This window comes from Sinohyriopsis cumingii, unplaced genomic scaffold (genome assembly GCF_028554795.1).
Source record: "Sinohyriopsis cumingii isolate HCF-2022 unplaced genomic scaffold, ASM2855479v2 utg000131l, whole genome shotgun sequence".
In the NCBI taxonomy this organism is placed as follows: Eukaryota; Metazoa; Mollusca; class Bivalvia; order Unionida; family Unionidae; genus Sinohyriopsis; species Sinohyriopsis cumingii.
The window spans coordinates 2,117,546-2,143,261 of NW_028315872.1; the positions used below are offsets into that span (position 1 = coordinate 2,117,546).

Sequence of the window (25,716 nt, forward strand, 5' to 3'; positions counted from 1 at the left end):
CAATCTGTATGAAAACTGAACGCCAGGACAAGCATGTTGCATTTTGTGCCGTAAAGAGCTTTACAGTAGCGGCTAACATGCTAAATAGTACAAGGAATTGAATCGGGATGATTTCGAAGTAATATACAACTCCAAACTGATTAACTTCAGAATTTAAGGAGGGACAATGTGTAGATCACTGGTGGGAATTGTTGCCAGATATCCATGTCTATCAAAGATAGTCATATCTTTGCGGAATTTTCTTGGCCGAAAAGTAGAATCTACTTTCAATCTCATGAGGCATTGTGTATATTATCAAAATATTCTTGGTGTGTTGGAATTCAGTGTAAAATAAGAGTTATTATATCATGATAAACGTTTGTCATGGCTGCTTTTGGAACAAGGACTAATTCAAGAGACCACAACAGCATCATAGTTTGTGCAATCAAAAATCCAGTCTACAGTACAAGTGACATAAGGCAGGCTCCTAGCTTTTCTTCTTCTCATAATCAAATTGTCTCAAATGGATGCTTTTCTGTAATTTTGCATTATTTTCACGGCTGAATTTTTCTATGCAGATTAATATTTTATATTTTATATATGTTAAATGTGTTCACAGATGCCTGTGCATATGTTCCAGGCTTGATACTTTGATTTTTAAAGCCACTTAATTATTTAGTGTCAGATACTTCATATCATGTTGTATATACTGTATATATTGTACATCACATATAGAAGGCCTCAAGGTAGATTAGTTATGTAACTAATTGAATTACCTTCTCTAAATAAAGTCATCATTATTATTGTTATTATTATTATTATTTTTATTACTATTAATTCCCATTTCTCTTGCCTTGGATGTCATATAATTACAACATCAGTATAACTGATTTCATGCACACTTAAATATCACCTTGGTTAATAAAGTCCTCTTAAATTCATATCCATTATTTCTTTGAAACCTGCTGAAATGTCTGAAACACTAAAAAAAATTCAGTAAAATACTATATAATGATCAAAATTTTAGTGAAATCTTACAAACGTTTTAGTCAATTTATTTGTGAAACCTCACAAATATTTCAAAGAAATTTGAGTGAGACCTCAACATAATTTCAATGAAAGTTTTGGTCAAAATATGTGTGAAATCTCACCAAACTTTAAAGTGAAATGAAGAATACTAAGTGATGCCATGTTGGATTAGACTTTGTATGCAAGAAAGAAAATAGCATTGCCCCTTAGGACAAGTAAAAACCTAAATCTTATTTCATAATGTCTGTCAAAATAAAATTTATAATCCATTTTAAATATTACTGTGAATATTTATCATTGACTCCCAATAATATCTAAAAATCATTAAGCAGTTTAATACATAATAGAAATCTGAAGTATATTTTTTATGGTTTAGGCAGAAAATGCTTAAAAAACCCATCAGCAGCAGGGAAGTCGAACAGACCTTAGTTTCCAGAGCCAATAAACCTTTCTACGCGAACTTTTCTCGTGGAAGCCTTTATTTTCATTTTTACGGCCTTCTACGAGGGTCAATTTTCGCATATAACAGACCCACTGCATCAGGTAGGTATACCAAGTGTGTCACAAAAACATGATGCCCCAGGCAAAAATAATATTTTTCTCACCAAAGGGAAGTCGAACAGACCTTAGTTTCCAGACCTAATAAACCTTTCTACGTGAACTTTTCTCGTAGAAGCCTTTATTTTCATTTTTAAGGCCTTCTATGAGGGTCAATTTTTGCATCCACCAGACCCATTGCATCAGGGGACCCCCCATAGTGTGTCATAAAAATATGATGCCCCCGGACAAAATTTTTAAGGAAAATGGAATATGGTTTTGTTCTATTTTTTTGTTTTACAAATATCGCTGCCATTTCACGAATAAATTTGATCAAGACTGACGCGATATCGACCACGTGGATCGTGCAAATTTATCGTAATAAAACCATGCGGCGTTGACTGAGCGCGACTAAACAAATTTTTTAATTTATTTATATCCATGTCGCCGTTACACCAAGTTTGAAGGATATTTCTCAACGTGTGCGTATCCACGCCATTAAACACGGACAAAATATTACAATTATCCCTAATTACCTTGGGAATCTGCGTATATCTCTGTGTCACGTAAATCACATCGGTATTCTTGTGCCTGCCACGCGAAAATATCCTAGCTGGATTTGTTTGTTTATCCAACATAACATCGTCGTAAACAACAAGATTATTAACATCACCATTAAGACTCTCCACGGAAGGGGCTTCATTGATATCTGTGATGAATTCGATCACGCCTTCACCAATATTGTCACTAAAATCTTTCAAAACCTGATAACAACGCTGATCGTCAACGGATGGTGCAACCAAATACAATTTTTCCCATTTTAGCCATCGCATGATCAAATTCAACAATAACTGTGTTTTTCCTGACCCTGATGGGCCGATTATTATCATCCTAATCGAATTTGGTAATGCCGCGTGATGCTTCACCTGCTCGCATCGTTTCGTGGCTGAAAAATCAATTACATTCATGTTATAAAATATTATGGATCTATACTGCGTTAAGTGTCGCACGCACACAGCTAAGAAAAATCCAACGGAAATCATCACACGCAATAACAGGAATGCAATCGCAGGAGAATGCGAAATTTGTAACACACGCAAATTCAAATTTGTCAAAAAAAAATTAAACGCGGAGGAGACATCGCAGCCTCCTTAAAAAATCTACCTGGTCTTCCTTGGGCGAAATATCCCGGAGAAAAAGATCTACCTGGATATACTTATTGTGGACCTGGAACTAGACTCGATATCAGACTCGATAAAAACAATCGACCAAAACAAGGTGAAAATCCAATAAACGCCATCGATCACGCTTGTTACATTCACGATCTCGCATATTACAGCGGGGATCTACAACAAAGGCATCTCTCTGATATAAAATTAATTCACGCATTAAACGCAATTCCCAACAAGACCCTCAAAGAAAAATTAACAACGTTATTAATCAAAGGCGCGATGAAAGGTAAATTAGTTTTCGGTGCGGGTAAATAATATGGAAGAGATATATTATTCTCCACGGGGATTCTGGCGAGGAAAATCGGCGATTGCCAAACTTGCCAAGGCCGCTAAAGTAAAATGATCCGTGGCTGCATCGTGGCTATCAAAACAGGCAATTTGGCAAATATATCTTCCTCCACCTAAAAAAATACCATACGCGAGTTTCACGGTTAGTGTTCCCAATGAGGTACATCAGGCGGACTTGATGTTTCTCCCTCACGATACCGTCAACGGTGTTACCTACAAATACGTTTTAACCGTCGTTGATATTGGCAGCAGATACAAAGAAGCGGCGCCATTATCGAACAAAACATCAACGGAAATCGCTAACGCATTTAGCGATATTTATTCACGATCTCCATTAACATGGCCAAAACTTCTTCAGATTGATCCAGGAAGAGAATTTCTCGGTGCGGTTACCTCATTAATGAAGAAAAACAACGTGAAAATCCGACGCGGTCACGTAGGTGTTCATCGCGATCAAGCTATCGTTGAACGATTTAACAAAACGCTTGCTGAACGATTATTTGGATATCAATATGCGCGTGAATTTATTCAAGATAAACGATCCCATGATTGGGTATTAAGATTGCCTCAGGTCATTAACGCGTTAAATAACGAGCCAACTCGAGCGATATCAATGAAACCGGCAATTGCAATCACAAAATCAAATATACCAATAAAGCGAGATTCCACGATGCAACCTGTGCTAGGTAATATCACTGTCAGGTATTTGTATAAGGAGGGAGAAGCTGAAGGTGGAAGAAAAAGAGCAACCGATCCAATCTGGAGCGTTACTACACACAAAATATCCGCCGTAACAAGATCGTCAGGAAGACCGGCAATCTACATATTAGATTCGCTAGCTCCGCAACGAGGATTCACCAGAAAAGAGTTACAGGTAATTCCCGAGGATACTCAATTACCACCAGCGTCACTAAGATAATTTTCCAAACGAATTCGACCTAAATGAGATAATTTTCTGACTCTCGATACAGCCAAGTAAACCAAATTTGACCAAGTAATCCTATCATCGATGATCCACACTTTGCTATCGACGGTTAATCCCTGAGACAAGTGTATCGTTGTTGCGTAACCTAATTTCCACGGTGATTTTTCTGCATTTAGCGCGTCATTGACAAGATTAATATCAACGAAAATAATATCGTTCAAAACTAAATATTTTTTATCTCCATTTGGCAAGGTAACATCAATATTTTGTCGTCGAGTATCAGCGGGTCTATAACACAGCGGAACCTGCAATGTTCGAAATTTTTCACAATGCAGCTTAAATAATTTTTCTTGAATAATATCACGAATAATTTTCCTACTAGCGACGATCAAATGATCGGGACGCCATACATTTAAGAAATCGCTCATCGGTGTTTCGTCGATTATTTTTCTCATGACATCACATTGAACCTTATCTGGTTGTAGTCGGATAAATTTTTTAAACTCGATCAATAATTTATCTGTCGATCTATAATCGACATCGATTTCTTCGTAATAATCAACAAAATTCCTAAGCCAATCATGAGGCGATTCACCATCAATCGGATTAGGTTGGCCATGATCCCCGCACATTATCACGGCGGTATATTTCTCCGATAACCAATTCAGGAATGATTTTAATACACACAAATTTACCGTACAAATCTCATCGAAAATTATAATCTTGTTAATATATTTATCGCCCATTCTAGCTGAATCCCATAATCCACCGCTGTATTTGAAATAGTTATGATACGTGCAAGAATTAACCCCACGTTGCTTTATTTCTCTCGCTAATCTGTGTGTCGGTGTTAATACGATCATATCGGAATTTGCAAATAGATTTATCACTCGCGTTGTTTTACCACTACCGCCAGGCCCATTTAGGTAAACGAATTTGCATCGCGAAATTGGATCGAACGCAGATGCAGCTACGGACGTTTCCTCGAATCTACCTCGGTGAAACTCATCACGATCCTCAACGTCAGCGTCTTCGCAATATTATAGAATATTTTCATTTTTTATTCTCCAGGTTCCCCAAGAGCTACCATCCGTGATTAAATTTTCCAACCTACCTAGGTATTTTGTATCGATATAGAACGAATCTGTCGCGACTCTTACTGCGATATCAGAAAATTTATTTATCATCGAAAGTAAATTTATGCTCACATAAGCAAGCATCGACGATCGTAAATGAGTGTATTGCGCCGATTCTCCATCGAGATAGCTAACAACGGTTCCGTCAACGATAATATTCTATTACAAAATATTCCTCGTGACGCTGTATCGGCGATTATAAAATCCAACTCAGCGTCATTGATAAATAATCTAGCGTGTCGGTGTTTGTGATCAACAGAGCCACCTTGGGTAAATTTACCTATTATTTTTCTTCCGATATCTTTGGCGTTGTCACAATCCGTCGGTAGCCACACGTCGGTTTGTTTTTTGTACGATATAATTGCCTCACTTACGTCAACGACACCAACATTGATGAATCTAGCATATATCTTAACAACACCGTGGGTACCCAGCGACGCTGAGAGAAATGCCTGCCGAACCAAATATAACAAATTTTATGTAGATTTTCAGTAAATTCGAATGATATTACACGAGCGAATCCGGTCATAACAAAATCAGGTAACGGTCCGTTAATCGCGACTCTTGTCATTTCGTTTGTAGGGTGACCGAATTTAGCAAAATACTCGGCACAATCGCCATATCCAAGAAAACTACCAGGATAACACGCTGACATGTCAACGGAAATCATATCCTCAAATTCATACCTGGTATTCCACGATCCGCCATGACCATATTCGATGCATCTATTTTGAATATCAGCGAGAAATTCGGATCGTGTGGGTTTCCACGAATTTCGTTCTCTGGTGGCGTGAGCGGCAACGGATGGGATAGTGAAGCAGTTGGTTAATAACTGATCGGGATTTGACGAATATCTTACCGCGAGCTCTCTCATCGATTCATGTAACGATTTATCCCTGTAAATATCACCGCGTGGTAGAATAAATTGATCGTACCTTTCTTCGCTCGAGAATAACCAAACTGATATTGGATCCTATTCACTTAAGTTTTTGATAAATCTAAACATGGCCGTAGAATCATTCTCCGCAGTGTCCACGGGATAAAATTTAACAACACGATCCCGTGGGAATATCATCACCGAATGCGACCACGCGTGAGAATTGTGATCAATAATTTCGATTGGCGCTCCTCGAGATTTATACGGCGATGAATATAATATTTCTCCCGATAGCGTTTTTACCGAAATTGGAAATTTTAATTTTTTGCTCAACACAGCTACATCATCTATCGACGCTCCATCAACAACAGTCTCCGCCCAGGCGTTTATTTTTTCCAATCTTAATTGTATTAAACCAGATCCGCGTTTTGTATTTTTCATGTGCTCAATCACACGTTCAGCTACACAATTTATCACCAAGGATATTTTCATCACAGGCAAATTTTTAATATCCGGATTATTATTTAGCCGATAAATCCCATAAACAACCGCGCTAACCAGATACGCTTTGGCGTAATAAGGACCATCGATACCTAATAATAATCCCGGCCGTGAATTTTTATCAAGAATAACATTTTTTTTACCGCCGCGAATAGGATCTCGTTTGTCACGAATAACCCAAGTTTCATCAGGCATTTGTGCAATAAACTTTATTCGAAAATAAATCTCTCCTCAGAGTGTTCTGTTTTTATATGATCAATTATTTTCTTAGCTCGTTCCAGATTCATCGTAGCATCGATGGAATTTGTTCTCCAGGTTGACCAAGTATGAACCGCTCCATCGTCGAAAAATTCTTTCTTAGCTCGATCAACGTCAGGAATCTCATATTCTGCCTCATCAAGGTCAAATATATCCATTATTATATTTTAGACAAATATCTAAATAATAATGAACCATTGCAAATGGCTATTGATCGGTTCGGTAAATTTCTGTGACAGGGCATGTAGAAAAGATTATTGTGGGGCTCATATACATACATACAGATTTATATTCGAATGTTTTCATGGACCTATTAAAGATAAATTGGTCATCGACCATATCGACGGAGATAAACTTAATAACAAACTGCATAATCTCCGAGTTGTAACCCAGAAAGAAAATTGTAAATTTAGTAATAATGGTAAATATCCAAAATATGCCAGGGCGGTCAAATCAATAAACAAAGAAACAAACGAGGAAATAATATTTACATCGATGTATGCCGCTGCAAGGTATTTCGGTATTAACAAAGCCTCGGTAAAATTTGTGGCAGAAAAAAGATACAACGCAACATTTTCTTATAGATTTGGTGCATGGGTCGAACTTTATTATATTCCAATAATATCCGATTCGGAAAAAATAATACTAGAAAATTTTAATTTAAAGATAAAAATATATAATGAACGAAGAAAATATAAATAATATCATCGAAGCTATCGAAGATTTTAAAAATAAAAATATAAATCTATCTTCGGATTTAGACACCGATAAAATCCAACCTGAATTTGAGACAATTATTCAAGGTAAACTCGAACACAGATACACGCTACCATCCGAATATAAATTTATAAAGAAAATCCAATCTGCGATGTATCAATCACTATCGCTTGTTGATGATGATCAAATTAAGAATTTTGTTACGTTATCGGCGTTGGTAGAAAAAATAAGATCGAGTTTATCCGACGAATATGAGTCAAGAAAAATTAGTGGCTCACGAATCAGGCAGTTGAGAAAATTGGTCGAGGAGAGTAAAAATTAAACCACAAAAAAAATCCCTGTAATTTTATTGATTTTTCAATTTTTTTTATTTTTTACCGATTTTTATCTATTTTTTTGCCATTTTTTTTACCATAGACAGGTTAGGATTTCACTAGCAGATTGAAACTTAACGTTTCACCTCGTATATCAAGCAAATTTCCATTTTGATCTGTTAATTTGAAATTAATTCTCGACAATAATCGGTTATGACATCGCAGATAAAATAAATTAACAGGCTCTTTTATAATCAAATATCCCGGAGAAACATCGGGGGCAAACGAATAAAGAATAAAACCTTGTTGAGCTTGTTCTGACAGAGACGCATCTACGCTGTAGCTACCATCGATAATATCCGCGTGAAGATTAACCGCGATAACGTCTTGTATATTAACGATACTTGGTGAGATATGCCGTCCCTGCCCGGTTGGATCGTTATTGTGTCTGAGTATTATCGCTTGTGGTAATTTTCTGACTCATGCGGCGTGTAATTGTGGAAAATATTTATCGACGATATCTGTGACGGGTTTTTTCATTTCATCAGTGTTAATAAAAAATCTAAATTTGAAATTAGGTAGTGTTTCCTCGGTCAACCCATACTCGGTCATAAATTTTTGTTTAAAATGAAATTTATCTTCAATTATTATCTGAATTAAATCTCTTTGAATATAATCAAGATCAAACGCGATATTATTTAGCATCTCCGTGATTCTTATAATCTCATCACATGAGCTTAATATATTAATGACGCACTCTTGAAAAGTTCTATCTAGCTGCTGTAATAATAATTTATGGTCATCACTGTATTGTTTTGCATATGAACTAATATCACTTATCTCATAAATTTTACTGTTTCCGGGGGGGAATGTAACCATCCACGCCATATCATCTCTCACTCTGAAAATAAAAGTTTTTACTGCACCTGCCGCTAAATCAGCTGGTAATTTAACATAATCTTCAATTGACAGATCATAATAAGATTTTTTACCTGTGATAAAGTTAGATTTTTTTTTGTTCCGGTGACTCTGGTTGTGCTGGAGGTGCGTTTTCAGGCCAACCTAGCACGGATCTGATCGATGATTGATAAATATCAACGACGTAGGGTGATTTTACCTCAATAATCGATGATAGCGTTGGTTCATGCGCGGATATTTTTATTCCAGGTTCAGCATCACCGGTTATATTTGATATTCTGCGGACAAGTTCACTATTAATTTGATTGAGCTCGTAACTACCTGTTGGCAGACCAACAGTGATCCAATCTGGAGTTCCATCGGGGCGGTTTTTATTAGCAAAAGCGAGAGAATTATTTGATAATAATTTACCAAATGATTTTGCTCTGATATTGGGCCAGCTATAATAAACACGTAACTGTGACAGCGCAATTTCTTTAACGCTAATTGGCGCTGGAAAATTAACACTAAAATCGGGTTTGGTTGAGCTTACAGATATCATTGTTGTTACCGACGGCGTTGTGTTTGTCACAATCTGAGCCAACTCCGACATTATTAATATCTATTTGTTCAATCTCAGAGTAAATTTTTATCATCAAAGAGAATTCGTGATCGGAAATAATACCGTCGTTGAGACTCTCAGAGAGTAACGATGATAATTTCGAATACGCCTCTGTAACCAGGGATAATTTGTTCGTGTACAAGGATAATTTTACATTTGCACACGAGGATAATTTTTTTGCGATGATATTAAGAACACCTGCGATTGTCGTTGTCGCCGAAATAATTATCGTTGCCGCGATTGGTGCGATCATTGTCACCGCGGATAATATTACCCCTGTACCAGCGATAACTGCGCTTGCCGTGTATATGGCAACGTCGATGGTAACCAATCTGCGTTGATATTTTGTTTACTTTTGCTTGATACTCGTCAAGAAGCTTTTTTAACGAATCTTGCCATGAACGCGCCTGATTATATCGGTATTCGGACGCGGTCATTATTAATTAGCTCGTCCAACTAAATGATGAGGGAACTTTGGTGATAAATTTAAAAAACACAAAATACTCGGTCGCTGCTGTTGTGGTTCTATCTGGTGGTTCTAACTCAAACGTTTCTTCGATATCTTCACTTAATAAAATATTTAAAAATCCGAGAAATCTATCGCTGGAATGTCGCCATTTATATGTTTTAGTTATTATTCTAAATCTTACCTTGGAAAAGATATATATTCGATATACACCGGTAATTAGCGCGGTGAGTTTGAATGTATTATTCTCCGGTGTCCATGTATCTAATCTCGATAAGAATATTAATGGTACTCTATAATAAAGATCTTTTGATATTATCTCTTCTGGCAAACTAAGACGACTTATCTCATCAATTATTTTTGGTGATAAGTTTATTCCTTTCTCGATAATTTTTGTATTGATTTCATTAATTTTTGCGCTAAGTTCGTCATATGATATTTTATCAGCCTTTTGACGCGCTAAGATATGCGTTGCAGTAATATCGTCATTAACTTTAGTAATATCATCGTTAATTTTTTTTAATTTTCGCTGATATCGTTAAATTTCGCACTAAGATCATCGTGCGATGTTATATCAGCTTTTTGTAACGCTAGATTATACGTGGCAGTAATATCCGTGGACATTTTAGCGATGGCATCGTTGATTGTTTTTATATTTTAGTTTAGCTCGTTAATTTTCGCGCTAAGATCATCGTGCGATGTAATATCAGCTTTTTGTAGAGCTAGATTATACGTTGTAGTAATATCGGTGGAAACTTTAGCGATGGCATCGTTGATTATTTTTATATTTTCGATGATTGTTTTTATATGATCGTTAATTTCGGTATTTTTCGCGCTGAGATCATCATATAATGTTTTATCAGCTTTTTGATGCACTAAGGTGCTTATTGTGGTAATATCCGTGGAAACCCTAGCGATGGCATCGTTTATTTTTTTTATATGATCGTTAATTTCGGTATTTTTCGCGCTGAGATCATATAATGTTTTATCAGATTTTTGATGCACTAGAGTATTTATTTCCGTAATATCCGTGGAAACCTTGGCAATAACTTTGCTATTTGTCCCCACATTTTCAAGGATTGTCTTTAAATCTTCGTTAATTTTATTTATTTTTTCGGCACCGACCTTCTTAATATCATCGTTAATTTTACTCGTTAATTTTGTCAAACGATCAATATTACCCACGTGAATACTATGCTCATCGCGGCTGATTATATCGGATATTTTAATATTACTTGTCCCTAATTTCCCTTCTTTATCCTGAAAAATAGCAACATCGTTAGGTTCTACTCCCACCAACGATACAAGATTACTAATATCTCTCTTAGTTGCATATTTTGACAGATCGATATCGGTCTTTTCTTTATCCTTAAGCAGGGATCTTCCATAAATATCAACCATTAATATTTACTTATCGCATATTCAAATACTATTTTGTGATACGGACCGGATGATTTTGAGATTGCATCAAGAACATTTATTGATTCAGGACCGCATATCGGTGGATCCGTTAATGTCTGTGTCGGTAGAGTCGAATACCAGATTGGAATGTTTAATTTTGACACGTAATTAACAAATTCCTTTGGTGGTGCTAACCCGTACGAGTCAAAATAAACAATTTCGCGAGGATTAATCGCATAGGCAACCCAGTGTGTTCCAGGACCGGTACTTGAATCGAGATTTATTATCCCTGTTTCGGTGGAATTTGGTTTATCAGGTAGCTGGTCCCGCATAAACACACCTCTGAAAAATTTTATTTTTTTATTTTTTGCTTCGTTAGACAAATCTAAATTTGAAGAGGGCGTGATAATCTTAGGCCGGATCCGTATCTGGGACGCCCTAGATAAAGACCGCTGCCCTTTTTTTTACCGTATCGTCCTCCCGTTACTTTTTGCGCCAATTTGCTACCTGCATATCCATCCGCACCTGCTGCTATGCCTTTTGCTATTACCGGAGCAGCAGCGGCTATTAATCCGGGAATAGCAGCTAGCAAGGGAAATATTCCGCCTGTTTTCACCATATCTCTGATGGCACCTGGACTAAGATTAACATGGACGCCAGAGTTTTTTGATTTGGCTTTGATAAAACGTCCATGCTGAGTCTTGGTTAGTGATAGTTTGTTAGGCCCACCTTGAATTTGATCGTTTTTCAGAGTCAATTTTACACCGCATCTCTTTGTTGTGGCTGATTGAAGTTTTTTACCTGACCCGGGGTCAGAGTCACGCTGATGTGTTCGTATGGCATATTATAATCGTTTTAATCTAAATTTTAGATATTTACATTTTTTCGACAGGTGCATCGATGACTCTCATTCGACCACTAATACCTTCAAGGATCATCGTTCTATCGCTGAGAATTACCGCGATTGCTCTAGCTGGTCCACCTGTGTTAATTCTGGCTTTAAAATGAATATCAACGACAGATAGTTTCACCAAATCGAGGTGCTCCAGAGAAAAGTAATAAATGGGATAGCGTTCGTTAAAATCTAACTGTGATATTTGCAATCCAGTATCGATATTTTGATCACGACCCATAAAACTTAGCAAACGATGATACGCACGGGCCGTCGAGTAATTAGCAAAATCAATCGATATTTCTTCGGATGGTTCTTGTTGCCCATTTATTCTCAACGATACTTCCGTGGCGCCAAATGTGTCAAATATCATATGACTTGTGTGTTTGATCGTATCTATCTGCTCTTTGAAGAGCAATAAAGATATGTCTAGGCGCAGAGACACCTTGCTGTGACGCAATACGCCAGGTAAAAATTCCATTAATATTTACATCGATATTATCGGTACTCGTTGTAAGCCAGGACATGACTGATTTACCACCTTGATTCATAAATGACAATAATTTTTCTTCCTCAATCATCGATGGGGTTATTGCGGGCATCCAGAGAGTAAATTTAGTTAATACCACATTACCAGCGTCACCAGCTTTTCGCCAGATAGCTCTATCGCTACCAGCGGCGTCTCGAACAAAGGAAATCGTATGTTTCGCTCCGTAAATAACTTTTCTGAAATGTCTACAAAATCCGAATATGTGAGATAATGGAATTGCACAAGAAAATCTTCGTTCGTTACCTTTTAACATTAACTTTCGCGTGGCAAATCCAAGATTAAAATTTTCATTAGCATTAATAATCATATCCTCGATATCTGCGACGGTATTATCTCGTTTATTTGGTTGTCTAACATTATGCGATAAATATTCAGGGTGATCACTATTATCTTTGACAAACATCATACTAGGACCGGCTGACCTAGTAAAATCATCCGAGTACCTAGCTAGACCTATAATTGTCGTTGCTATATCAACATCACCTGTGATTGACTCAATCTCTCTTCCATCGATCATATACGTGGCACTCTTAAATAACGCCATAATACCATTACTGACAAATCCGACACTAAAATTTTGATCATAGGCGTTATTATTTGCAGATTTTACAATATTACCAACAAATTCGATAAACGCCTCGGACGGAAGAAAATACCTTGTTGTATCATGAACCTGAATTTCCACGCGATTAGGTGCATTCGGTACGACCGCATCGTACGAAAAATATTGGAAATCACGCACGGACGTGTCCCTACCTACAGGTTCGTCCATGCCGAATACTTCATTGGACACTTGTGCAAACATTTTATTATAAAGATTATCGTCTAAAACGAAGACCGCTACCTGATATAAAACTTGTATTTACCGCCCCTTCGGCTAATTTATCAATTTCCTGATTTGCTAATTCCTGATTTACTAATTCATTTATTTTTTTTTATTCGCTGCGTTATTTATTATTTTACTAACGTCGCTGGGCATCTCGTCGGTGCTAGGTAATTTGATCGGTTCTTTCTTATCTTTTCTGCGTGTTAAATTTACTATTTTACTTTTAACAACATCGAAACCTTTACTAGCCAAATTACCGATACCAGAAATAACTGTCTCGCCAATTTTCCTATAGCCTTTGATGCGATTTGCTTAGCTACAGGTCCGATTTTTGGAGCTATTTTTGTGACGAGACTTCCAACAATATCGCCAATTCCGTTACCATGAACGTATTTGTATACGGGTAATCGTGAATTAACCACGCGAACCTGTACAGGTCTGCGTTGATATTTATGAACGATCATTATCTAATTTGGTATTATTTAATCGATAAGCTCATCGATGAGTTCCTTGTAGATATGTGAATTAATAACACCACCGCGGAATAATCGCTGACAAATATCTGAGGCCTTGTTAATTATTTCAGGAGAGTTATTTCCGGCTCGTTTTCCTCCGATTAATACCTCAAGGCGAGATACATCGTTGACAACGCTGTCGGGGTAAACGGTATATCCGCTACCTGTTTTGGATGATGATGATTCATCGTATTTACCCAGTATATCTCCTATAATATCCTCCTCCCTTTCTTTTTCTCTTATTTTTTTCAGAAAATCTATATAACCGATATCATTAATATCAATGTGTTTTTTCTTTGAAGCAAAATATACCGCAGGAATCCAATTGTCTTCGGTATATTTATCAACGTTTCTTGAAAATAAATATTTATCTCTTTCTTTAAAACCAAACCTGGCAACGTCAATTAATTTATCCTCATCTTTGAATTTTTTAAGAGTATCCCTGGTAAAATGTATATAAGGCACAGTTTTTGTAATATCAGATTCAACCTTAGTTTTTTCGGGTGGGGATAATAATAATGGTTTTGGTAACGTTCCGGATTCTAACTTTGATAAATACTCATTTACCAAATTAATAAAACCCTCATAATCGGTTTTATTTTCATTTTTAATCCGAGTAATATTTTTATATATATAATATATCCATTTTCCCCATTCCTCACGAGTTACACCTTCGGCATATTCAGGTTTCATTATTTTTTTTCGTTTGTTTATATCGAAATTTTCCACAGTAAATTTTATAATCTCATCTGGTTTCATCGATTTTATTCTTTCGATAACCTCATCAGTAAATTTATCAGGACCAGAAACCCTTTCTCCTCCCTCATCTTGTTTTGGTTTTTCTTCCTCAGTTTTGTGCGTTTCTGCTTGTGTGTCAATCTCTCCTCGTCTTTGTGCTTGCGGTTGTGCTTGTTCTAGTTGATCCGGTAATATTCGCGTGTGTTCCTCAATGTCTCTCAACACAGGAAGAATTCCACGTTTTCTCACGTCCGGATCTTTAATATCTCCGAGTAAAACTTTTTCGGTCGTTTCGGTAACTGGCTTTAATAATTTTGATGATAATTCGGTAAATCCCTGTTCTGCATCTTCGTGTTCGCGCACCTTTTTCTTAAATAATTCTCTCGTGGGAATAAATTTCCTTAATGCCGCTAATTTTTCTCGACCTAATCTAGCGGAATGTGGTTCTCCAATACCGGTACTAGTATATGGATCCATTTATTTTTAATATATTATTTTGATGCAACGTAAAATAGAATCGGGCAGCGATATTTGCAAAACAAAAAAATAGAACAAAACCATATTCCATTTTCCTTAAAAATTTTGCTTGGGGCATCATATTTTTATGACACACTGTGGGGGGTCCCCTGATGCAATGGGTCTGGTGGATGCAAAAATTGACCCTCGTAGAAGGCCTTAAAAATGAAAATAAAGGCTTCTACGAGAAAAGTTCACATAGAAAGGTTTATTAGGTCTGGAAACGAAGGTCTGTTCGACTTCCCTTTGGTGAGAAAAATATTATTTTTGCCTGGGGCATCATGTTTTTGTGACACACTTGGTATACCTACCTGATGCAGTGGGTCTGTTATATGCGAAAATTGACCCTCGTAGAAGGCCGTAAAAATGAAAATAAAGGCTTCCACGAGAAAAGTTCGCGTAGAAAGGTTTATTGACTCTGGAAACTAAGGTCTGTTCGACTTCCCTGCTGCTACCCATCTGAAATCTGCCTTGACATTTTCATTATTGGATGGGGTTTCTGCAGGTATTTCCATGTAATTAGGCAGAAATAGAGATTCCGCCTAGTAACAGTAATTTTCACGCAATATTCCACCCTGAATCTGCCTAAAGTGATAATAAGGGGAATCTAGGCTAAATAAGCGGAATAAACAGATTCTACCTAGTAGACGCAATAAACAAATTCCACCTAGTAGGTGAAATAAACTAATTCTGCCTAGTAGGTGGAATAAACAAATTCCACCTAGTAAGAGACGGACTAATTTGCATATTTCGGGCTGTATTCCACCCTGAATCCGCCCTGAACCCACCTAAAATTTATAATAAGTGGAATCCAGGCTTTAAGGGAAATCCACTTTAAAATTCCACTTGGAATCTGGTTAAAGTCAGGGCAGAAGTTTTCGTACAGGAGTGTCACTGTAATTTGCAAACTGAAGAAACTTTCATTACACCGCGTGAAATGGGATATGAAAGTATGCATCAAAAAGATCAAGATTGATGGCATAATGTTCCTTCAGAATCTCAGATGTAAAGATCTTGCCATCCCTATCTTGAACCTCAGCAGAAGAAAGAATTCACTGAGGCGACTAAAGTTTGTCATCTGCTTCATTTTGCCATTGTCCTTTTTTGGTATGGAACAGTCGTGAATAGAACTTGGAGTTTGTGATTTGATTTGTGACTGTATCTCCTGCTGAAGAATTTTCATTGTTTCCTGATTTGATAGCACATGCATTAGAGGGGTTGATGTAGAAAGAGGAAGGGCTGGATAAAAATTTTAAACCCCCTGACATGACTTGGATAACCCATTCATTTTGCTGTAATAGGCTGATGCAATGTGATCAAAATTACAGGAGTCTGGTATTCTCAGTGACACTGCGAGTAGTGGGAGTGTTAAGTCAGTGTTGTTGCCATCCCTTGATAATGAGTTGCCAGGATATTGAGCCAGCCAGAGTTGTGTTGGACTTTAATATTACTTGATATTGTGATAATGCATGAAGGTGAAGAGATGGTCTGATGATTGTCTCCCCTTGCAGAGGTATTTCAGCACAATTGAACTGTCAGACATTATCAGGACTTTGATTCCATGTTTATGTTCTACCAACAAGTTGAAGACATGATTATAGTTTTCATTTCCAACAGGTTGATATGAAAAGCCTTCTCTTTAAATATCCGCATGACACTGACTAGTGATAAATTATCACAATCATCTTCCTCTAAACAATATCTTGCTTCATTTTCTTTCACCACTGCATTTTGATAATAATGTCAAGTTAATATGTATTAAGAATTCCATATCTAGATGGAGAAGATGTTGAGAAGGGATGAGGTCCAGCTTCTCTACAATGATTATTCACCATGACTGCAAATAAGGGAAGTAAAGTTATTCATGTCAAGAACCAAAGACCATGCTTGCCAAATCATTTTGCAGTGTTTTGTCCAGGAATGATACGTTCTATGAGGATGACAACCTGAACTAAGATGTGACTAATGACCTAATGTTTCATTGATGGTCCAACTTCACTATTTGGTTGGTGCCTTCTCCAGTACAAGAACAATAACCTAATTGGTGATTGGTCGGTTCTTTATCACTAGTGGGATTACAATATACAAATGTCGAATATAATCATCGACATATCAACAATTAAAAGACTTTTAAGCCTCACTGACCATATGCATTTGAAGGATTGAATGGAACTGAATGTGTTTTCTACTGCATTCACAGTGCTTGAAGGATTGATTGGAATTGAATGTATTTTCTGACGCATTCACAGTGCTTGAAGGATTGATTGGAACTGAATGTGTTTTCTACTGCATTCACAGTGATTGAAGGATTAATTGGAACTGAATGTGTTTTATACTGCATTCACAGACACAGTATGTTCTGGTGCTGTTTCTGCATCTACATTGGGGGTGGGGTGGATGATGTATCCTGACATAGTCCTTGGGACTACTCTACTATTCTGCTCTATTCTAGTATATTCTGGTTCTATTTTGCATCATCATGGGGAGCTGAGAGGACATCTTGACATCACCCATGAATCAACGATTCAACCATATCCATGAATGCTGTAGGTGTAGACACATCTCATGTCCATCCTCCACAACAAAAAATTGTTTACACTTCTTTCACTTGTTTGTTATCTTTGTAATGAAGAAGGGGACCAACCAAAAGCATACAACAAAAATATGTATAGATTTGAAATTTAAGTACAAAATTATATCATAAATGGATTCAATGGAGGACATTTATGGAGCATGACAGAATAATTGAAAACTAATTTAAACTGGGTAAAATGGTATCAAGCTGGTGGGCAGAAAAGAGTTAACATATAAGAATTGCTTCCCTTTATATATCAGCTCAAAAACATTCCATCTTTCTAGGATGGCTCGATTTGGAGGTAGCAGAGAAAGTGTAATGCGATTGGGAAATATATTTGATAGAGAGACTGTCCTGCTGTCTTTCTCAAACCATGTTAAAAAACATCAACTTTATTTTGGATTTAAAAATTAACTTTGTCTTACTATTTAACACTGCTATTGGGGCCCCGAGTGGCCGAGTGGTCTAAAGCGCTCTCCATTACGGATCATTGCCATCTCACCACTGTCTGCATGGGTCCGAGTCTTGGATTCAGGCAATGTGGGAATGTGAGAAAGCTTGCAAGTAACTTCTCGTGGGTCAGTGGTTCTTTCTTGGGTTTTCCTGGGTTCTTTCTCCACCAATAATACTGACCGCCATGTATAGCCTATCGTGTGCTGAAAAATGGTGTTAAACCCTACAACAACAACAACAACACTGCTATTAATTATCACTGATTAATTTAAGGCTGCTATCAACGATAACTGTTTAATTTAAGACTGCTATCAATGATAACTGATTAATTTCAGACTGCTGTCAATAACTGATTAATTTAAGACAGCTATAAATTATAACTGATTAATTTCAGATTACTATCAATGATAACTGATTAATTTCAGATTACTATCAATGATAACTGATTAATTTAAGACTGCTATCAATGATAACTGATTAATTTCAGACTGTTATCAATAACTGATCAATTTAAGACTGCTATCATGATTAATTTCAGACTACTATCAATGATAACTGATTAATTTAAGACTGCTATTAATGATACCTGATTAATTTCAGACTGCTATCAATAACTGATTAATTTAAGACTGCTATCAATGATAACTGATTAATTTCAGACTACTATCAATGATAACTGATTAATTTAAGACTGCTATCAATGATAACTGATTAATTTCACACTACTATCAATGATAACTGATTAATTTAAGACTGCTATCAATGATAACATTATGTGCTGCTGAGTCTACATTTTTAATGAAGAGATTTTTCATGCATGTGAAAACCTCAACAAACCTAAAAACTAAGAACTGAAAATTAAATTTGGCCCCAAGAATACAATTGCAATAGAAACCAAATAATACTCATAAGTTTCTTTCTTTTAGTTCAATATTGTAAAAATGCATCTCTCTTTTTCAGTCAGTTATTAAACTCTTGTACCATTAATTAACCAATGAACATTTTTGTGCTTTGTGAAGCATTTAAATATTCCTATTTTATTCTTTGCTCATATTTATTTTTGCCTTCAGCAATACATTTATGATAATGTTTTATATTAAAAAGCACTGCGCATGGCTTATAAAGATCATACACCATCTACTGTGGATCAGCAGACAGTAAATTCCACACAGTGTAGTAGACAACTGCTATTACATAATTATATTACTGCATCTTTCAGATAAGGGTAATACATGTACAACCATTAATCCATGTATTATGTGCTACGACATGGACATCCATGGTGACCACTATTCCAGACTCATGATGGACAAAAGTGTGAATGGATTAAACTCCATAAGGAAAAAGTGGATTTTCCAAATCTGCAATGTGTGTACTGCAATCCAGTAAAATGAGACTTTCTATGAACACAAACTGACCTTGAGCTTCTTTCCATCCTCACTGTATGACATTGGCTTCGCAATAATATTCATTTTTTCCATCAAATGCAAGATATGGTTCTTGTTGCGATAGAACTCAGGGTTTTCCTCCTCTGTCCAGATGGCATCTACAAATAACAGCATGAGATCATCAAAATGTTTTGTCTACATATCTGTACAGTGTGAATCAGATAGAGAAAGTAAACACATCTACAGAGTTGTCAAGATATGCTATGAAAAGGTGCATGTTGTTATTTTAAATATAGTTGAAATCTGATACTAGATGGCAGCTTAAATGCATTCTTCATATGACAGTACATATAAAGGGACATAACTCTGTCAAATATAAATAACAATTGCAAATTAAAAAACTCATTTAATATATTGTTGAATGTGCATTCATAATAATGTGGCTGGATTTCAGTGAGAAATAACCTAGAGTATACAAATACTGGCCCACTTATATACAAACCCATCCAACATCATGCAAACATCAAAGCTGCACCTTTATGAGAAACAGGGAGACATTTTCAAAGTCACTAGTTGATCATTTCATTTATCAGGCTACTGTAGTAATGTAGAAAGAAATTCCATGTCAACCATCTCCCAAACTTAACATGTTTTTGACTGTTATTACTTTCTTGTTCCTTGTTTTACATTTTCAATACCTTGAAAACATCTTGGAGGACATTACCATGTTGTCTTCAGAACTGAAGAAATAAAGCAATTTCCTCATGCAAAGAAGATCACATCCAGAACAAATCCAGGCATTGGAATGAAGATGAATACCAATAAAATCTATCACAATGTACTTCCTGCAGATGCAGGAGACAGTCATGGCCACAGGTACTTATATTTGTTTGATTAAAATGGAATTAAAAATCTAATTTCCACAGTAGTAGCAAGATCAACCAATCACATGCCAGATCATCTCATTAGCATCCACAGATCAACCAATCGTATGCCAGATCATCTCATTAGTATCCATAGATTAACCAATCACATGCTAGATCATCTCATTAGTATCCACAGATCAACCAATCACATGCCAGATAATCACAGTATCCACAGATCAACCAAGTACATGCCATATCATCTCATTAGTATCCACAGATTAATCAATCGCATGCGAGATCATCTCATTAGTATCCATAGATCAACCAATCACATGCCTGATCATCTCATTAGTATAAACAGATCAACCAATCACATGCCAGATCAGCTCATTTGTGTCCATAGAGCAAACAATCACATGTCATACCATCCCATTAGTATCCAGAGATCAACCAATCATATGCCTGACCATCTCATGAGTATCCATAGATCAATGAATCATAGTCCAGATCATCTCATTAGTGTCCATAGAGCAACCAATCATACTCCAGATAATCTCATTATTATCCATATATCAACCAATTACAAGCCAGATCATCTCATTAGTATCCATAGATCAACCAATCACATGCCAGATCATCTTATTAGTATCCACAGATCAACCAATTACATGCCAGATCATCTCTTTAGTATCCTTAGATAAACCAATCACATACCAGACCATCTCATTAGTATCCATAGATCAACCAGTCACATGCCAGACCAACTCATTAGTATCCATAGATCAACCAATCATATTCCAGATCATCTCATTAGTATCCAAGCACCTAGCTTATTATCAAACTTAGCTAAGATCCTAATGATATAAACATATTTTTGAAAGTTGGTAAAACTCTGATCAGAAATACTGTATCTAGAGTGTTAACAAGCTCAGCCAATCATATGTAAGATACCATCATTACACACATTCACACAACCATATCCCACATTCTATCTGTCTCTCGTGTGCCATCTCATACCTTTTCATAATAAGCTTATTTTTTATACATGGAGGAAGGTTTTTAGCTCACCTGTCTGTAAGGTCATATCTGCCTATGTTATTGCATTATATCTGTCATCATCATTCATTAGTCAACAAACCACTCTAAAGTGTATTATCCATTATCCGTCAGTCAAAAAACCACTCTAGAGTATGTCATCCATCATGCATCAGTCAACAAACCACTCTAGAGTATGTCATACATAATCCATCAGTCAACAAACCACTCTAGTCTATTATCCATCATCCATCAGTCAAAGAACCACTCTAGGGTATGTCATATATCATCCATCAGTCAACAAACCACTCTAGAGTAGGTCATCCATCATCCATCAGTCAACAAACCACTCTACAGTACATCAGCCATCATCCATCAGTCAATAAACCACTCCAGAGTAAGTCATCCATTATCCATCAGTCAACAAACCACTCTAGAGTGTATTATCCATTATTCATCAGTCAACAAACCACTCGAGAGTCTATTATCCATTATCCATCAGTCAACACACCACTCTACAGTACATCAGCCATCATCCATCAGTCAACAAACCACTCTAGAGTATGTCATCCATTATCCATCAGTCAACAAACCACTCTAGAGTCTATTATCCATCATCCATCAAAGAACCACTCTAGAGTATGTCATCCATCATCCATCAGTCAACAAACAACTCTAGAGTATGTCATCCATAATCCATCAGTCAATAAACCACTCCAGCATATGTCATCCATGATCCATCAGTCAACAAACCACTCTAGAGTATGACATACATTATCCATCAGTCAACAAACCACTCTAGAGTCTATTATCCATCATCCATCAGTCAAAGAACCTCTCTAGCGTATGTCATCCATCAGTCAACAATCCACTCTAGAGTATGTCATTCATAATCCATCAGTCAATAAACCACTCCAGAGTATGTCATCCATTATCCATCAGTCAACAAACCACTCTAGAGTAAGACATCTATTATCCATCAGTCAACAAACCACTCTAGAGTCTATTATCCATCGTCCGTCAGTCAAAGAACCTCTCTAGAGTATGTCATCCATCAGTCAACAAACCACTCTAGAGTATGTCATCCATCATGCATCAGTCAATAAACCACTCTAGAGTATGTCATCCATAGTCCATCAGTCAACAAACCACTCTATTATCCATTATCCATCAGTCAACAAACCACTCTAGAGTAAGACATCCATCATCCATCAGTCAACAAACCACTCTAAAGTCTATTATCCATCATCCGTCAGTCAAAGAACTGCTCTAGAGTATGTCATCCATCATCCATCAGTCAACAAACCACTCTGGAGTATGTCATCCATAATCCATCAGTCAACAAACCACTCTAGTCTATTATCCATAATCCATCAGTCAACAAGCCACTCTAGAGTCTATTATCCATCATCCGTCAGTCACAGAACCTCTTTAGAGTATGTCATCCATAATCCATCAGTCAACAAACCACTCTATTATCCATTATCCATCAGTCAACATACCACTCTAGAGTCTATTATCCATCATCCGTCAGTCAAAGAACCTCTCTAGAGTATGTCATCCATCATCCATCAGTCAACAAACCACTCTAGTCTATTATCCATTATCCATCAGTCAACATACCACTCTAGAATGTATTATCCATTATCCATCAGTCAAAGAACTGCTCTGAACTATGTCATCCATAATCCATCAGTCAACAAACCATTCTAGTCACTTATCTATTAATCTATCAGTCAACAAACCACTCTAGAGTGTATTATCTACCATCCATCAGTCAAAGAACGACTCTAGAGTATGTCATCCATAATCCATCAGTCAATAAACCACTCCAGAGTCTATTACCCAACTTGGAAAAATAAAACATTCTAGAGTGTCATCCATCATCCATCCATCAACAAACCAGAGTCCATACTTCTGATCAAATTTCAAACTTTGAATACAGTTTTATATCAAAATTCAAGACAAGTTAAAAAATGAATGAGATATATGCATATTAATATGCTGCTATTGTATCTAATAGGCAACTGATGCAATGTAAACAAATTTCAGAATGATTCTTGCCCTCTCTCTCTCTCCTTTAATCTCACTGAAACCAAAGAACTTGTGTTAAACATTCAGATATGTGGTATATTAAAAGATTTATTTACAAACTCCTTGGAAGTTTTGAAGAAAAAAAATTAATCTTGTTTATGGAAAGGCATTTTTTTTTCTCAGAAATCTAAAAGTCTGTTTCAGTATTTTCTTGCCAAGACTTTTATTTTAAATCAAAATCATCAAAACTTGTACATAGCTTGGAGATACAAAACATTGCCTTTTGTCACACCCTGCCTCACACCTCAAGCAGTAGAAACCTCCCCATCATTCGTTTCTTTTAGTTCAAGGTGGTAATTATTTTACAAAGGTCTATTTCAACATGTTTTAAAGAGGTGATTTATATTGCAAATGTCTATTAAAACTGGCTTGTACAGTCTTCAGTTACATACAACAGTCTCATTGTTTCATGCAAGCTATTACCAGTATATGTCCATACCATTTTCCTTGTACTGTGTACATGATTTATTTAGGTATTTGACTTGTATTACTATTGCCTCACTTCAGACTCTAACGTCTATACAAGTGACTTTAAACATTAGTTTTGATTCTCTAATATTCTATTCTCTTTACGTGATTATCGAACAGTAACTTGCATGTAGATACAATTGGAAAAGCTGCAACTTTTCTACCCATTCTAAGTGTTACTTTGAACTTATATACATTTACATAAAGTCTTTTATATATGTGTCTGAATATTTGTCTATTCTCACCCTCTCTCTCTTCTTACTCTGATAGTTTAGAAATTATGTGCATAGATTTTTAATCCAAGCTTATGCCATGTTAAAGAAAATGGATCCTTATTTATCACCATCTGATCAATCTGTTGTAAAGATTTGTATCAAGTGCAGGGAGGTCCTGCGGAAATTCAAACAAACTAACAGAAAGACACTGAAAAAATAAATACATTAAAGGATGGAATGGCAAAACTTTTTGAGATCTCCTTACAGACTACAAAGTATTCCATTTCTGGATTGGTTCGTTATTTTACAGCACAGGAATATATCGTTAATTAGAGCCAAAGTAATTGGAGTAAAGTGCCTTGCCCAAAGAAACTATGGTAGTCAAGGTAATTGAAATAAAGTACCTTCCCTAAAAGGTAATATGGTAGCCATGGTAACTAGAGTACAGTGCATTGCTGAAAGAGACTATGTTAGCCAAGGTAACTGCAGTAAAGTATCTTGCCCAAAGAAACTATGGTAGCCAAGGTAACTACAGTAAATTGCCTTAAACAAAGAGACTATGGTAGCCAGGATAACTAAAGCAAAGAGCCTTGCCCAAACAGATTATGGTAGCCAACCCAGGCTGGTCTGATGATAGGTTTAAACTTTAATAATGATGAGGTAATTTTTTCTGGGACATCTTTAAAAATTCTGAATGGTTTGCTTATGGTTGTCAAGTCGTCAGATTATTATCATAGTTTCCCTTTTATTTTGAAAAGGCTACCTTTAATAAACCTCTTTAAGTTGATTGTGACATGTCTTCAAATGACCAGACCACTAATACATTTTCCATCAATTTTAAAATCAATTAAGGCATGTCTTTAAGTGACGAGACCACTAATTCATTTCCATTAATTTTCAAATCAATTATGGCATGTCTTCAAATGACCAGGCCACTAATACATTTTCCATCAATTTTAAAATCAATTACGGCATGTCTTCAAGTGACGAGATCACTAATTCATTTCCATTAATTTTCAAATCAATTATGGCATGTCTTCAAATGACCAGACCACTAATACATTTTCCATCAATTACAGCATGTCTTCAAGTGACCAGACCACTAATTAATTTCCATTAATTTTAAAATCAATTATGGCATGTCTTCAAGCGATCAGACCACTAATTCATTTCCATTAATTTTAAAATCAATTATGGCATGCCTTCAAGTGACCAGACCACTAATTCATTTCCATTAATTTTAAAATCAATTATGGCATGCCTTCAAGTGACCAGACCACTAATTCATTTCCATTAATTTTAAAATCAATTATGGCATGCCTTCAAGCGATCAGACCACTAATTAATTTGCCCTTTTGTTTTGTAAAGGCTACAGAAATAAAGCAGGTTACCAAATAAAAGTATTT

The 25,716-nt window shown here is 36.3% G+C and overlaps 1 protein-coding gene across 4 annotated transcripts in view; it reads right to left on the reverse strand.

Moving 5' to 3' along the window:
• The window catches only part of LOC149774817 (uncharacterized), a 296,842-nt gene that overhangs the window by 35,789 nt on the left and 235,337 nt on the right, over nucleotides 1-25,716 (reverse strand). For all 4 annotated transcript variants that reach the window (XM_089944712.1, XM_089944713.1, XM_089944714.1 and 1 more), the window contains one exon: nucleotides 19,663-19,790. In XM_089944712.1, coding sequence (XP_089800838.1) covers nucleotides 19,663-19,790 — 128 coding nt within the window. The remainder of the gene's footprint in view (nucleotides 1-19,662; nucleotides 19,791-25,716) is intronic.